Source organism: Psittacula echo (assembly GCF_963264785.1).
Source record: "Psittacula echo genome assembly, chromosome: 4".
In the NCBI taxonomy this organism is placed as follows: Eukaryota; Metazoa; Chordata; class Aves; order Psittaciformes; family Psittacidae; genus Psittacula; species Psittacula echo.
In genome coordinates this window covers 10,013,930-10,031,098 of record NC_137738.1, presented here as the reverse complement: position 1 = coordinate 10,031,098, position 17,169 = coordinate 10,013,930, and the positions used below count along the sequence as shown (strand labels likewise).

The 17,169-nt window shown below is 40.9% G+C and overlaps 1 protein-coding gene across 3 annotated transcripts in view; it reads right to left on the bottom strand.

Annotated features, from left to right (window-relative positions):
- Nucleotides 1-5,444: 5,444 nt before the first annotated feature.
- Nucleotides 5,445-17,169, bottom strand: part of CLIP4 (CAP-Gly domain containing linker protein family member 4) — a 31,724-nt gene continuing 19,999 nt past the window's right edge. For all 3 annotated transcript variants that reach the window (XM_080616479.1, XM_080616477.1, XM_080616478.1), the window contains 7 exons: nt 15,055-15,138; nt 12,730-12,870; nt 12,185-12,316; nt 9,875-9,998; nt 9,163-9,227; nt 8,433-8,505; nt 5,445-7,800 (listed from right to left, as the gene is read on the bottom strand). In XM_080616479.1, coding sequence (XP_080472605.1) covers nt 7,479-7,800; nt 8,433-8,505; nt 9,163-9,227; nt 9,875-9,998; nt 12,185-12,316; nt 12,730-12,870; nt 15,055-15,138 — 941 coding nt within the window. In that variant the 3' untranslated portion in view covers nt 5,445-7,478. The remainder of the gene's footprint in view (nt 7,801-8,432; nt 8,506-9,162; nt 9,228-9,874; nt 9,999-12,184; nt 12,317-12,729; nt 12,871-15,054; nt 15,139-17,169) is intronic.

Genomic DNA, 17,169 nt, shown 5'->3' with positions numbered 1-17,169 from the left:
CTGCTGTTGCATCAACTCATACGCATGGTTGTTGTCATGCCCTTCCTGTGAGCTTTTCCCAGTTGTGCGTTCTCTGCTTAAGTGTAAAGCCGCGGCTCACTGCCTTGAGTGTTTCATGTCTGGGCTTTTCCATGCCAAACTTGTGGTTGCTGTGGAACACCTGGAGATCTCCTGCAGCTGGCAGAGGTTGTAGTGGGTTTGGGGAGAGCATCCTCTATCCAAACCGAAACAGGATACAGTAGTGCTGACGGGTGACGCGATGGCACGTTCCTAAGTTGTGTTCCAGCTACAGTCCAGTCTTTGAAAGTCCTTGAATGGACAGCAGTTATGGGGGTGTTGGCAGGGCAATAGAAAGACACTGGTTGCGCTGCTTCACTCAGAAGAGAGAGAAGAGGAAGCCTAAAGGATGCATGTAGATGCTATGAGGCATTCTGGGTTGGGGGAGCATTGATAGGCTGAGTTTTTTTGGTTTTCTTTTTCCTGTGCTTAAGCACTAAAACTGAGTAAAGCCCTTTAAAATTCCTCTGTCCTACAAAAGTAGGAATATCCTTCATCAGGAACTTGTGCGTGTCAAGTGGACCCAAGGTGAAGTTTTGGAGGACGATGCCCTGAAAATGGAGAGCCACCTGCATACCTTAGAGGTTTACAGTAGCCTTTGACATACCCTGTACAAACAACAATGTAAAGGCAGAAGATGACATCGTGCCACAATCCGGATGCCAGACACTGTATTTGAAGGGTTTAGAGCCCTTGTTATTTTAATGAAACACATGTGTGATAGTGGTTTAAAGACAAACACTGCATTGACTCATTTTGTACACCTTGTGCATGAAAAGTATTCCAGTTAAGTGTATTGTCAAAACATAGATGTAGAAAATAATTCATGTGTAAAGATGTGCATTAGTAACTTCAACTTAGGGTTGCGAGGAGCTGTTTTAGCATGAACACTATCCAAAAAAGAGGTGCCTATTTCCATAGAAATGGGTGTACTGGAGCATCAGCAGAGGAATGTGAAGGTGTTCTTCAGTCCAAGATGCTGAATCTGGCCCTGGATTCAAACACTGAGGTAAGCTTCCTTCCTTCATTAAGGGGTCAAACCAGAATCCACATACACATAACTGCGAACCTGGGAGATGTGCAGATTGAAATCAGAGGGCTTGGGCTGGGCCACCACCCTTGTGGAAAAAACCTAAGAGGAGGGAGGTAGTGTGCTCCCCTAACCTGCCTTCCTGACCTCTCCAGTGCACATAACTAAACCCCTTCTCTAGACAAATGACAGAGCTGCGTGTGCTGGTTGGGTAATGGGGCTGTGCTCCTGTGTTGGAGTCCTGCTGGAGTCAGAGGCTGCTCTGATTTCATGTTGATCTGCTGGGGATCCATCTCACTGCCACAGCGCGGGCTTGGTGGGGATGAGGAGGTTGCCCTTGGGGTGTCCTGCTGCTATGCACAGGCTTCTTTCGCTTGAACTAAGTGAGTATTTGTGATCTCCAAGGTTATTAGGCTCGCAGATCTTGTCATGAATTAGCCACAGGGGAGGGATTCTGCCTAGGTTAGGACTGTGTTAGTGTCGCACTGGTGTTTCTTTTTCTAGCTTAGTAAACTCAATGGTGTAGTTTTCTAGAGTCTCAGGAAAGCTGATTAATTCAGGAGCAATTTCTTACACTCGTATATTATTCATGTATATTAGCAATTTTCATTTGACTATTCCAGCCTTCTCATTTCCAGAAGGGCTGAGGTTCCACATGGCTTTTTTTAGCTCTTCTCTGCGTAGGAGGACACGCTAGAGTTTTTGCTACCCTGCCTCTTATGTGTCAGGGCGGACAGAATCTAACCTGTATCCTGACAAGTGTTCTTAAAGAATACATGAGAACAGAAAGTTACTAAGTTAATGACCTGTGACTATCTGAAATCATTAATGCTTGGAGCTGGGGCAGCGGCTCTGACACTGCCCAAATGCAGATAAGCCACCAGGTTATAGACACATAGAATGGTTTGGGGTTAGAAGGGACCTTAAAGCCCATCCGGTTCCAACACCCTGCCACGGACAGGGGCACCTTCCACTAGACCAGGTTGCTCCAAGCCCTGTCCAACCAGGCCTTGAACACTGCCAGGGATGGGGCAGCCACAGCTTCTCTGGGCACCCTGTGCCAGCGCCTCAGCACCCTCACAGGAAAGAATTTCTTCCTAATGTCTAATCTCAGTCTCCCCTCTGTCAGGTTAAAGCCATTCCCCCTTGTCCTGTCACTACAGGCCCTCGTAAGAAGTCCCTCTCCAGATTCCTTGTAGACCCCCTTTAGGTTATGGTGTTAAAGGTAGCATTTCTAATCAAGTCTTAAAAGCACAAGCACCAAGAGGTGATTTTAAGTTTGGGGATGAAGGAGGAAAGGGTTTCCCCAGCTGTGGTGATTACTGCACTGCAGCTTGTGTGAAGTTATTTTTATCACAGCATTTCAACTGAAATAAAACTCTTTACAGAATGGGAGTTGTAAAAATTGAAGGAGCTAAACACATTACTGATTCATACCTCTGGAATATGTGAGGAGATGATTCTGGTCTGGGGAAATGCTGAATTACTACTGAAATTCTCTAGTCTGCTGGGTATGGTGCACTGCGATAAATACTGTTCAGCACCAGCAGTTGGGTTTAAGGAAGCTTCCTTTCACTGTCTCCACTGTCAAATGTTTTGTTGCAGGGGTTTTGTGTTGTGGTTTGGGTTTTGGGGGGGTTTTTTGGTTGGTGGTTTTTTGGTTTTTGTTTTGTTTTTAAATCCTCCCTCTGAACTGTTGGAATTCAGAGGAATTAGAAACCTAGTTTGGGCTTATGTTTAATGTAAAAAACATTAACGTCTCTGAGCTCTTCCACAGCAAGCACTTAGTTTGTTACCTTGTGTGCTGTGCAAGCACAGCACCCTGGTTTGCAAAAATTGGTCTGTAAATATTGACACTCATCAGATCTTGCCAATCCCCCGTTAAACCCTTCCACAGCAGGCTTTGTGTTGTAAGAAGAAAATTCAAGCTACTTTAAGCCTCTTACTCGATTTTATTTAAACTTGGTTTTTAAAAATGTAGTTTATTGAGACAACATCAGCTTTTCAAAGGAACTTGCTTTTAAGACTGTTAACTTTTTTCACTTGCAGTATTTTACATCCTGGTCTTATGTGTCTTCCTCACTCTACAGTGGAAAAGCAAGAAGCAGTATCATCTACAGGACGCAAAGCACGACCGGGGAAAATCTTACACTACCACCCTCACACTCTGGAAATGGCTTATTCCCACATGGATGTTAACCCGTTTCCTGTAGATTTAGGTAGGTTTCTGACTCTGTAAGCTGGTGAAGGTGAACTAGGTTGGGGTGCCTGCTTCTCTGTCCTGTGCTAGGAAATGACACAAGACAAGAAGTTTGGGTGGTTCTGATTCCTTGAGGAGTGGTGGCAGGCGAGTAGCAGAGGACACCTCTGCTATGAGGAAAGGCTCAGAGCATTGGGGTGGTTTTATGATGCAAGAGATCTGAAATGGGCTATGAAGGATTTGACTTTTCATGTCTGCTCCTGTTACTGAGCCTGACTTCTGGGTGACAAGAACCTTAGCATAGGAATAGCATAAAACAGCTTTCCACAGCAGCAAAGATGGCACCGTTTGTCCCAAAGTTAAACCACATTTACAGGAAAATGTCCAAATTGTCTGCATCTGGCTTCTTTTAGTAACAAGCTTCATTATAGGAGTGTCTGTCTCATGTACAGCAGTTTATGCAACATTGTTTATAAAGGAAGGGCCTGTGCAGTTCAGGGATACTATGAAGAAAATACTAATATATGGTCATTGAGTATTTTGTATTGAATAGTGTATTTGTATTGTAAACAAGTGTAGTGAACCACAAGGCATGAAGACAAATAAAATGACTGTAGCTGGCTTTCTTTGTGTGGGGCTGTGTGGTGATTGGAGCAACATCAGTGGAAGGGCTCTGGGCATCACTTTTTTACCTGATGAAGCACACACAGGAGCAGGCAGGGTGTTAAAGCATGGCAGCCACTCCTTAAGCTTCATTGCATTGTGTCCGCGCAAAAGAAGGTGTGGGTCTTTCTAGTGCAAACCACCAAGGCTGGCTTTTACCTACAGGCAAGGGGCTGGTATAAAAAGAGAACCAAGTATATATGGTTGAAGAGAGATGTGGGTGCTTTTGTTCCTGGAAGTGTGTATCTTAAGACAGCATTTGTCTTTTCAGTCTGGACATGGAATTTGAGTAGGTCTGATTAGAAGCTGTATTTTACTATAGTGGAGTGCCACTGCTGAGTCCTGTGACAGACATGGAAGAGGTGGCTCAAGCCCTGCAGTGCTCACTTTTTTACCCTTCCTTGTACCACTTCTCTGCCAGAGATAGCTGCTTTCTCAAGAAATGCTCCTTGAAATTAGGACTGACTTATCTACAAACCTTCTTCTTCACTTTCTTATCTACATGCTAATTCTGCAGGACAGAGCTTTGGTTTAATTAAATGGACTTCTTTCCAGAGCAGGTATCCAGCAGGCACCTCTCCCTCCATTACCCACACTCCGTTTCCTCCTTCTGTTAACTGAAAAGGGAGCTCCCCTGTGCTAAACTGGTTTGGAGCTGGCAATCTTTGCTCTAATTTCCATTTTTTCCAGAGGTGTCTGTCTGCAGCAAGGCAGGAAAAAGGATGCAGGTGAGTACTTGGATGTGTGGCTTTCTTGGACGGAGTGTCAGTTTCCACCTAGTGTTTGACAAGGCTTCTGCAAACCGAACTCCGAAAGTGGGGCTGTAAATGCTGGCCTTGCCACCTATGCAGCACTCTCCCAGGTAACTCCACTAACGTAGCAGAGAAATTAGGTTCTGTTTTGCAAATCCTTGGTGCCAGTTTTGGATCCTTGTGCCTCAGATCTTGCTGGACAGCAAGACTTTTAAAGCACAGGCTTCCTGCCCAGAAAACCATAAACTGTAAAACAGTCACTGAATGCAGCTGGACTGAACTCACTAGATATGAATTCCCCATTCTGGGACACCTCAGGGAAGTTCTCCTCCTGCCACACTGATGACCTTTCTGGCCAGTGTCCAACAACTTAGAAGACTTCATTGCTAGGATCACTGAAGTGCATTTTCTAAGGAGAATCCTTGGAATGGTTGTTTATGAAGGAGGTAATATTTTAGTTACATGGTTTATAGGGACTTTGAGGATCATTTGTCTTTTCTAACCAGTCTGGGGCTCTGATGGTACACACCTCAGCACAGCACCTAATTTCAAACTTCACTGACAGTTGTTTTCAAAATCTTTCTTTATGACCTGCAATGTCCCCCTGCCAGTTGGAGAAAAGGATTATGGCAACTTACCTTGGATTTAGGGAAGCACAAACCCCTTCACATCACCAACTTGAGACAGCCATCAGTAATCCTTTCGGGAATGGAGGTACTGATTTATTTCTGTTTCAGGCCACATGAATTTACAGTGCTGCTTGCTTTCTCACAGAGGATTCTTATTGCTACCAAACCAGCTCCATACTGATCAATAATGGTCCTGACTTGCTCCCTCTATCCTACATTGCTCTAGCTGATCTTGAGTCAGAGCTTTCAGGAGAAACATGTAGCTAGCAGCTGCTGAAACTGAAGGGAAAAGCATGCTACACTAATGCTCAGATGGTATCCATGCCATCTTCTCTACCTGTCAGGATTCAATCAAGTCCTGCAGTCTTTGCTAGACCACACCACTGATGCTGTGTTTGACAACTGGCAGCCTCCGCCAGCGAGCTGGGAGATAGATGAAACACTTCTGGGTTATATTCTACAGCTCCTGTTCCATGCTGTGTCCTGTTACTGTTAACATGTACCTAAGACCAGACATGACAGTATGTACGTTCTGCAGTGACCTAAGAAAAATTCTTTTTGCCACACTACTCACCAGGGTTTCATTTTACTGAGACCAGCAAGAAACAGGTATTGGACAACATAAAGTTCAGCACATCACTGAATATCTGCATCTTCAAATATAAAGCATTAATTTTTTTACATTTAAAAATGTACAGCTTTTATATTCAATTAAAAATTCCCATGAGTTAGAATACAATATGCACTATTTTAAATACAGGTCAGGAAAAATAGCTACAGCAGTTACTGAAAATAAGTTGGTAGCAGCAGAATTCTGTCTAAAAATAGGATATTATGATGTAATTTAAAGTGTCACTTCTTCCTGACTCACCCTAACTATTCTATAATTCTTCAAGTAGGTAAAAGCAAGCAGATCACTTAAGAACAACATGACAATTCTGAAACACAAAATTATCCTGCTAAGGTAACATTTACATATGCTGAGCAATTAAAATATATGGTATGTTTAAAATATGGACAAAACATTATCTGTTTCAAAAGGCTGATATGCAAATAATGTCACATCGAGGCATGTTACAACACACTAAAACCATCCTTAATTTATCATGAGCCTCTACAATAAATTTCTACTACAAACTGTTCCAAAGGAAATGTATCACAAATAAATCAAATCATGTTGATAGCTTGCTTGAAGACCCTGCATATAATCCATACCTCTGGCAGGAACTACCATGCTGTATTTATACAGACTTTGTATTTATGATGAGGCTATTAAGTAATGTAAGTAAAGTACAGGTTTATCTGCATTTAAAACCTGATACTTGCAGCTTGCAGCACCCGAAAGGGAAAACACTTCAAAACTGAGGGAAAGCTCTCCAGGAGAGTGCAAAGTGCATTATTTTAAAGAGTGCTTCTTATACATTGCTCCTTCTACAAATGCATACAGCAGAAAGTGCTTTGTACCATACAGCCTGACATGCAGCATATTTGTGCTTTTTAAAGGCATTTTGTTTTACTGCTGCTGTTCACAAAGTCAACCACAAATCAGCCCTTTTGTGTTCTGGAGGGGAAAATAAGAGGGGGAAAACCAGGAGGGATCTGAATGGGAAAATGTAAAAATACTTCACAAGTGCTTGAAAAAGGGGTCTCATCTTTTTTGCTTTCTTATTGCTAGCAACTGGTACTGGAACTGACAAAGTCCCTGGTACCCAAACTAATGGCACTCATTCACCACCTCCTCTGTGAGAAGCATTATCAGTTCATAACCACGGAGAGGAACATCATTTAAATACTGCTTGAATCAGTAAATGATTCATGAAAGCAACATTAGAGAATGCTGGACATACTGGAACGTTACTCAAACAATACAGCATCTCACACCCAAGACACTTTTGCAATACCCCCTTCCCAAGCAAGGGCTGTTTCAGTAAGAGAAACACAATAGTGGTTTTACTTCTTAATGTGACTTTTTAAAATCTCTAGATATTTTTATATATCTATAAAAATATATTATATACACATATATATGCTAATATATATGTAAAATGCAAATTCAGATTTAATAATTTAAAAATAAATTTGGATTCTAGATGGGGTTCTTGTGTGCTTTAAAATACATATTTCCTATTGTATGAGCACACTTTGGCTCAGCAGATATCATCAACAAGTTTTGCCCCATTAATCCCACGATAGGTTACTCTGCTAGGTCGAACCAAGACCCCGTGGTTCAGTTTACAGGTGAAGTAACGCTTCTCCCCGACAGAGCCATCATTCTTTCCCTTGGCGCTTCTGAGTTCCAGTCCAAGCCATATCCCAGGTGCAAAGTCTGCAGGACCGATGTACCTGATGGTCCCCATTTCGTTGGAGCTGGTCAGAAGGACCTGGGAGCCTTCATGCAGCTTCACTGGTCCCTCGGTGTTAGCTGTAGCGGTGCTGCTCCAGCTGCGCCGTAACACAGAGCTCTTGGATCTGGGTAGGAAAAGAAAACGAAAGTCTTTCTTTTTCTGTGAAACATCCGAGGCAAAGCTGTAATTCAGTGAAGTGATAGGGGGAGGGAAAAATCAACTCCCTTTTTTTAAAAAATAGGGTTTGGTCTCATGTCACTAATAAAATATGTAATAACATTACCAGGCTTGTACACATCGCACTCTGAAATACCTGGAAAATCCAAGTTCCTTTCACCTGATGCTAGGACTGACAATTCTAACCATAGGTGATAGGAGTGGTAAGTTAAGAAGCACAAAATATTTTATTTGCGGCTTGAAATTACTTAGCTAAAATAACTTTTCACATGCAAGCAGATGACTAGGACAAAGTGAAGTCCTTTCATAAGACCCTCTGAACTTCACCCAGCTGTGTGAAAATACAGAGATTTGGAAAATACACAGTGATGAATGATTGGAAAACAATTCTAATGCCACCTGAATTCAAGGACAGTACTCCAGGATACCCTCAGAAAAAGTTTACTACTGCTTCACTTTGGAAGGAAAAATACTAACGCAGAGGTCTAAATACTACACATCATAAAGATTTTCTTTTGAACAAGAAACAATAAAGCTAACAGGCAGCTCACCCAAACATTTTAAACTCAAAACACTCACCTAACAAAGGAGTTTCTTCTGTTTATCTCCTTCTGTGAAGATGCAGAAGTGGTGCTCAGACTGCGCCTGAAGCCTAAGTGGAAAGGTTAATGAGCTGCATAGGACTTCAGAATAAAAAGCAAACAAACCAACCCAACAACCAACCCAGCTTTTTCTGAACTCCTATTCTTTATGTTTTCTTTTACACTGCTTCCTTTGCTTCACATTCTCCCTTCCCATTTGAAAATAGTGATGAAATGTCTTATGAAGCTAAGAGTCCATAACATGTTCAAACATGTTCAGATTTTCAAAGACAGAAATGAAACAAACCCAACAAGGGTAATGTGATGCAGCCTTTTACAAAGAGCTTAGGTAAGGAAAAAGAAAAATAACTACTATAACTACTTTGAATATCTCACAAATGTCCCAGTAATTTCATACAGCTCCCTCCTACACCAATCTGTTTAATAATCTCAATTTAGGTTAAGAAGCAGGTTCAGTTTATGGTTAACACTGCTTAGAACACAATACAGCAATAAGGAAAGAGTATCTTCATTGACACCATTATTTCTGCCAGTGTATGGTTAGTAACAACTAATAACAGTTCCTTCTGCAGGCTACATATTTAAGGAGGGACAGGCCAGACTGACTGGCGCTTGAAAATCTGCGTGAGAAGGTGGCTTTGTGCAGTAGGTGAACAGTAGCCTGCAGTAGGCTACCTAAGCCAAATCACAGTGTCTTACACTCCTACCTGGAAAAGTGCGATTTATTTTATTCAACGAAGTCTCTGAGAGAGAATCCAGAGAACCTGTTAGTCTGCAAAGCAATAGCACAACAAAGAAGTCATTTCAACTCAAATCTGAACAAAGCTACTGCTGGGAATTCTTGTCAAATGTGAGTTAAATTCTGATTCTTTCCCTTCTCCATCTGCTCCCAAGAGCCACAAACATTTCAGCTGTAATCGGGCCAGTATGTAACAGAGCAAACTAGTTTATTTGCCTTTTACTCCACAAGAGAGCATGTATAATTTTGAAGCGAGTTCTTCAACAGTTTGCCTGAGCAGGGTGTTCAGGGAAAAAAAGGCAAGAACACATCTGGCAGATCAACTAGTTACAAATACTAAACACAAAGGGCACAATACTCCTCAGGTGTTCTTCCTGACAGTTCACAAAGATTTGATCCTGAATTTCAATTTCAATGAACACAGACTGTATGAGAGATGGAGGCCCTGGCATGAAAACACTTGAAGTGGCTGCAAGTGAAACGGGGGGAGCTGCATTTCAAATTCAGGCTCTTGCTTCCAAAGAGCTGATCTAAAACCCATCAGGTTTTTAATGGAGATTATGAAGTTCCATTAGCAGAAGAAAATACTTCTGTCGTATCTGGGGTAAAACTTTGTTTCCTGCCAGAAATGCATTAAGAAAGCATTTGGCAACAAATATTAAACCAGTTTCAGTGCTTACCTCTGTACACGAGATGGTGGTGCAAATATACCATGTCTGGGAAGGCAACTGAAGTACTGGATGCCTCCCACGGAACCATCATTCTTCCCATGAGGCTTGTCCAATTCAATTCCACACCAGAATCCTGCATTTCAAAACAGTAAAATCATGGTATTTTGAACAAAGAAACACAGGCTTTGCTTCATACAGACAGCTGCTACAGTTGGGATTCGCCCACATCAAGGAAAACAGTTTCTAGTTAGAAACTGCCTAAATCATAATACTAAATATATATATATTATAAAATATCTATGTAACTATACAAAAACATAGAGCAGAATAAATCTAAATATTATTATCTTGATATTTTTATATGCTTTCAAGAAGTTATTGATATTTTAATTAATACAGAAAATGTAAACCTGTTTAAATATATATGTACACTGAAACAAAACAGAATGTTACTGAATTTAAAGGTGGCTATTTGCCAAAGAGGAGTCAGGAATGAAGAGCAGTGGTGGTTCAGGTTTCTCTCTTCAGCCTTCTGACCACATGGTTTATGCCTCATCTGAGATCATCAACAGTAAAATTAGAGTTTTGATATTAATTCATTTCTCTACTCCATCTAGCAAGTTATAATTAATACAAATTGCAAAGCTGGCTGTGTGATATTGAAGGAAGGGTGTAAGAATCAGAAGTGGTCGGCAATTCATCTCTTACCCGACACTGAACAGGCATCAAGATGTTAATAGGCTTGATCATTCATAACCTGTGATAAATGGGAGCTAATTACGTAAGGGTGCTAAATTTCACATTCCATTAGTCGTCCTTATGCTATCCAGCCCCAAAAGATTCAAAATTTAATTCAAGTCACTTGGTACTAAGGCACTGGATAAAATGGTAATTCTAATTATCAGCTCAAGAAACTTGGGAATGACAGCTTATGAATTAGAAGGGCTCAGTACATCAGGAGTTCTCCCCCCTCCTGTTTTCAGAATTAAAGAAAGCTCCGCACTGCAGCAAATGAAATAAAAGTCTGGGTAACTTCCAGAGCTTTGATACGTATTAAAATAGAAATACCTAAAAATGTACCTGTTACCTTTTCTATAAATGAGTTTACAAATGGTGAGGATTTGGCACCTTTCCACCCTCACTCCTTACAATACCATGTTTTCTCAAAAAATAAAGAAATGTTCCCCAATTTAAAGCAGAGCAAGCAGGAGGAGGCTGTTGAGCAGCTTTCTGATTTTACACTTGTTTACATTTGCAGTGTATTTGGACAACCAGTCCTCACTGTTTATTTTGTAAGCAGCAATGTGAAGGCTGAAGCCATCACACCAACGAGCAGGATCAGTTAATCACAGTATCTTAAGCCAGGACTGCCTACAGCAAAACTAGGGGAAAGGGGCGAGAAGGAACAAAGCATGTACAGAGCTTGTGCCCCAGCCTCCCATTCTGCCGTTCTATTTTTTTGCAAAGTATTGATGCCACCAAGTGTCGCGATGGAGTATTGCTGCTCACATACCAGTCAAGTGGACCTCATTTAAAGTAGGTACTAGCACCAGTACTTTACCAACTGGTTTTGCAGTGCCCTTGCAGTAAGATGGTTATAGGTAAGGCCATAAACATTATAGAGTACGGTTACAAGAAACAGAATTCAGAAATTAATTTCTAGAATTTAGAACAATTCTCTTTGTATCTGAAAACACCTGGCTTCATTGCAGAGTGGTTTATAGCAAGGGGAAGGGTGGGAGGAGCTGAAAAGGAGAAGGATTAGAAAATGATGGTAGGGTTTGGGGCTTTTCGAGATGCTTGAACTTGTCATCTGTCCTGTGACCTAAAGGTTTGTTAGTTAAGCCTTAAATGGTCACAATTCCCTTCTTAAAGATGCATAGAAGGTCAGAACAACACACATGTATGACATTGTAAGAGTACCAGTATTGCAAGAGATGAGCTGTGTCAGAAGGCGCACTACAAGAAGTAAGGAGTAAAGGCATGTGATCTCAATAAATGGTACCACTTTGGAGACTAAACAGAGGCTTTTCAGAAAGCTCTGTAACAATGCCTACTATTTCAACATCAAAACAGTGCTCCTAAGTAAGCTGGTTTAGAGACAAGTAAAAGTCACCTTTTAAACCAGTATTTTTCCCTGGCAGTTGCATTAAAGTAAAAAATATTCAGTGAAATGTAGGAGAGGAAGAACATTGAAACAAATCAGTAAATTTGCATATTTTTTTTTGGAGGGAGGAAAAAGATGGGAGTTCTCTCAATGTTCACATTTAAGCTATCCCATATTGGTTCTACAACATACACAAAGAGCTTTGCAAATACCTGGTGCAAATTTTGTCATCCCACAAAATCTAACGGTGCCTGTTCTCTGTCCTACCACCAGTACTCTGTCTCCAACCTGAATTTCTCCTTCACCAAAAGCATTTTTCCTTGTAGCTGGAGAACTATAGAACCCTGGTCAACAGAACAACAAGATAAGCAAATTAGTGACACTATCTTTAAAATTTAAGAAAGTCTTCAATAGTGAGCCAACGGGCAAACAGAATACCCATCTTTAACACAGTGTGCCTTTAACACATGGCAACACACCACAGATTTTGCTTAGACAAAAGAATTGCTTTGCTTCAGTGTGACAGCTGTGGACTGCAGCCTTTTCTCTGCAGCTGAAAGGTACAGTGACCAACTACGAGAACACTTTTTTCCCCTTGAAGATGTGCTTAAAAATGTTTTAAAAAGTTAAGTTTATGGAAGTTAAGTGTCTGGAACCATCTCAGTTTCTGAACCAGCACAGGCAGCTGTACACAAACACTCAGTACAGCAGCAAACCCCTGCCTGTGAAAACACACCCCAGTACCTACAGACCATACCAGCACTGATTTTAGATGAGGCAGAAGACACTCGGGTCACTGCCTTCTTACTGCTGCAAGTCAAGTTCCGCTTCTTGGAGTAATTCTGTTTGCCTTCCACGGAGGTAGTAGAAGAGGAAGAGCTGGTGTACCCAGGAAAACCTGAACGACATAAATGGAAATAGCCTATTAGAGGCCAGCATCAGAAAAGGAAAGATTAAACAGAAGGGAAAGCTTCTGTAAGAAGGAAGTTAACTGTTCTCCACAGTGGGCAGAATACAAAGAGCCAAAATTAGAAGTTGTTAAGCAGCACTTCCACAGACTCCTGTCAGGAATGACACAGGTGTGTCTGCTCCTGCCTTGGGGCTAAGGTGATGGGCGAGTGTTAGAAGAGGTCTCCATAAGCCCCTTCATTATTACTCTGTGAAAGTTCTTCTAAACAATCCCAAGTATAATTAAATTATGGGAGCCTTACTTAGTAGAGAGATCATTCCACCACATTTCCAGCATCCTGCCTATGAAAGATCTGATGAGAAGTGGAAGGAAGGTGATACTACATGAGTGAATTATTGCCTGTATTAAAGCCTACGAGATTCCATTACACGCTGTATTAATATTAAAATCTGTACTATAAAGTAAGAATGGGAGATAAATCACTTTTATCTCCATTCGCAAACTCTGATGTCTCAACTGTCCTGTAAGACTTATGATCAGCTTTCCTCCCATGATTCTATGATTCCTTTTCAAGGCTTTCCCAGATCTTCCCTTTCCTACCCCTTCTGCTCAAAACGAGGCAGGGTACAAGAAGACATGTATGTTTTTCAATGTGAGAAATTAAGATAATATTGTTAATCCAACTTTCCAGAATTCCAGGAGGCTTAATTCATTAGTTTTTGCCAGGCATCTTGATCTCAGCACAGGATTAGCATGTTCAATATAATTTAACTTCTCCTAAATCATGTCTTATACCTCCCAGTTACTGTGGTGCCACTAAGTGTCCTCCATGATCATACAAGAAGTGCTGAAAACCTCTGTCTACACAAATACTAGCTTGCTTCTGAAAGAGTATCATACAGGACAGCACGTAAGTACCTTACACTAGCCTCCTTCCCAAGTCCCCTCCTTGCAACTGTACACTGACGGAGGATATAAAAAGATGCTTTTCTTTAAAGAAGGCATACTCAAATTCACACTTCAAATTATTTCAAAGAAATACTGCTTTTACCAACACAATAAATAATCTCAAAGGAGACCCCATTTTTACGGTTTGTTAAAGAAAAAAGTGAGGTCTCTTTATGTTCAAAGTTCAGCAAACAAAATAGTGACGCAGTAGAAGTCACTATCCAATGCTGGAACTAGATAATTGCACGGCATGATTCATATGTAAAAGGGACTTTTTAAAAGCTAGTTTCAACTTTTGTATTTGAAGCCTGTTATTAGGAGTATTCTGTGACACGATGCCAAGGCTCAAGCGCTGTTAGATGGCAACACTTGATTATACAAGCTTGAACGTATGATACAAGAGAGAATAAAAATTGCAACAGAACATGCAAAGTTCTTTATTAAAATCTAAGCAGTGATGATACAGGGCAAAAGGTCTCCCTCAGAAACCTAAGAAAGTAACTCTGGAGCTCCACTCTAAGATCACTTACTGTCGTCACGCACGGAGGGAACACATGCACAATCAATATGATTGGTAAAAGTGATCCCCTTATTGTGCTCAAATAATGGGTATATATAGTGTCAAACTGCCACGTACACACAGCTTCCCATAGTGATTGGTTGGCATATACAGCATTGGGTACATTCCAGGTGCATCTCGGTGATTTCCCCTGCTCATATACACATCCTCCCCTCAAGGTCTCTGTTCCTAGTTCACAGACAATTTTTAGCTACAAGGTTGGCCGGCTGGTCTTCTCTCTCTATTGGTTAACTTCCAGGGTTTTTCCACTGTTGGCAACTGTACACAACTGGTGTTTTTTCTCACTTTCACAGAATCTGTGCTTAATTAAGCTCAGACATGGGAACATGACCTTTGCTTGCTAACCATGTCTCCACAACTTACCAACAGACAGCTTCCAGCTTTAATTGTCCATATTCTTGTCCATGTATGTGGATAGAAGCTGTTCCCAAACCAACACAGAATGCCAGAGAACAGCCACACAAATTTCACTTGCTCCGACTAAACCGTGTACAGCCTGCTTGGGACTTGAATACAGAGAGGCAAGGCGCTTTACACAATGTCAATACAGGACTTCTACAGAGGTAAGGCAGCAGTAATACCTCTTCTGCCCTAAACCAAACATTCTCCTCAAGATGTTAAAAGATAAAAGAATATTTAGTTACCATCTTTTGCAGGTACAGGTTTTCCCCTGTGTGGAGTCATAAAGTTGGTCTCCAAAGCACCCTCTTTTTTTGCCGTGTTTAGGCCTATAGAAAGAACATGTACAATTAAATACATACATCCAACAAAGAACAACACTCTTTTCAGAAAAGTCATGTTTAAAACCAATTTGACACATTTGCAGATTAAATGCAGGGATAAAATGGATACAACTGTACAGTTCCTTAGACTCTTGATAAATGGGTAAAAACGGCTGCAGAATTGTTTTGATGGATAAGCACAGATGTTAAACCCCTCAACACATTAAAACAGTCCAAACTATCTTGCCAAACAATAACCAAATTGTCTGCAAAATATTAATGTTTCTATTGAAGGAGGTCTATTTAAATCTTTCAAACATTTACATCTATTATATACACAACATTCACTTTTATGATACCTAACACCTACTATTCACTAGGATTAATTTCACCATTTCTGCATTAAAGGTTACCCATAAAGCTTTTGAGAGGGTGATTTGAGACCACATCTTCATTTAGTCTACAAGTAATGAAGTAAGCACAGCAGTAAGATTTTTTAAAAGCCTAAAAGAGCAACGGTGTTGTGATATGAACTAGAACAGCCATAGAAGTTATGCCAGTGAACAGCCATTCTGCATTCCTGACAGTTTCCTACCCTCATTTAATGAAGAACAAGTTATCTATAATTTATCCCCTCCCTGTCATGAAAGGAATAAAAGTAATAAATCATGTCATCTTTATTTAACTACATCTCTCAGCTGAATTCAGCTACAGGGACTGAAGGAGCTTGCAGATGTACTGTATTTTCTGAAATGTTACGGTTTAGCCACTAAGGCATCAAATCAAAACCCTACTGTTTGGGACTGAGAACACATCTCTCAATTTGATCACAGTAATCCTCTTCCTAGAAACTTGAAAAAGACCTGTTGTCATCAATCCAATGGGTTATTCAAACCCAGCAGAAACAAACCGAATTTGAAAATCTCTACACTGTATTTTATTTACACTTTGCAGCTAGTACCCACATCTACTCATTTTTCTTGGATCCTTACATACCAGCATATTGCAGAGATGAAGTTTAAGGGAAAGAAATGTAATCTGCCACATAAACACTGCAAAACACAGTTCTGCCTCTGCAGCTCTGTCCTCCCACTCCAGCCCATGAATCAGCCGAGCACATTAATTCTAATGGACCTTTCAATTCAAGAATACAAGCCTCCAGATTACTGTTAGTGGATGTAAACTGCTGGGGAGATGATACGTACCTCACTCTGATTCTTACCTGAAGCAAAGTATCAAATGTTTAAAATTTACAAAGGCACAAATGCACCTTTATGGTGCAGAAAAAGGTGGTTTATGACTAAAGTGGAACAGTCTGTGACAAAGGAAACAGTACTTTTATTACAGCGTAATGGATTACAAACAGTTCACAACAAACTGAATCAAACACTGAAGAATACTTAAGAGAAAAAGTCAGCTTACATCTGCTCTGAGCAATACTCCTAACAAACCGATTATTCCCAGAAGCTTTTTATGCAAGATGTCCATTTATAAATAGCTTAGATCTTATGCTTGTTGTAAATACACAGAACTAAAGCTTACTTCCCCCTCAATCTGTGTAGAGCAGTGTTATGTAAGTCATCCACAATGCTGCCAAAATGCCTCTTTTCCACCAGCCCTACACACTGTCTCAGTCCCCTGTGCATTACTGGTAAAGTGTGTGGTGTTTTAGGGGGATTAAGTAAATCCAGTGAGAATGTATGCGTACCTTCCACCCCTCAAGCTGTGCTGCCCCAGTATGAGTCACCGACAGAGGGTCCAAAAGGCAAAAGAAATGCTAATGTAATATATTTAATGACATCATTATGTAGCCAGGCAGACATGGGGCCAGATTATGCATGGGGGGCACTGTATGCAGCAAAGAAGTCTGTACTCCAAACACCTCAGAGCCCAAACAGGCAGAAAAGATGCCTCATTCTTATTTCAGAGGGACAGGAGTTACACAGATAATCAAGTAATTTGAGTAAATTACTAAACAACTGAAGCAGAGCCAAGGATTGAGCTTTTAACTCCAATCAGAAGACTGAGACCTTATTA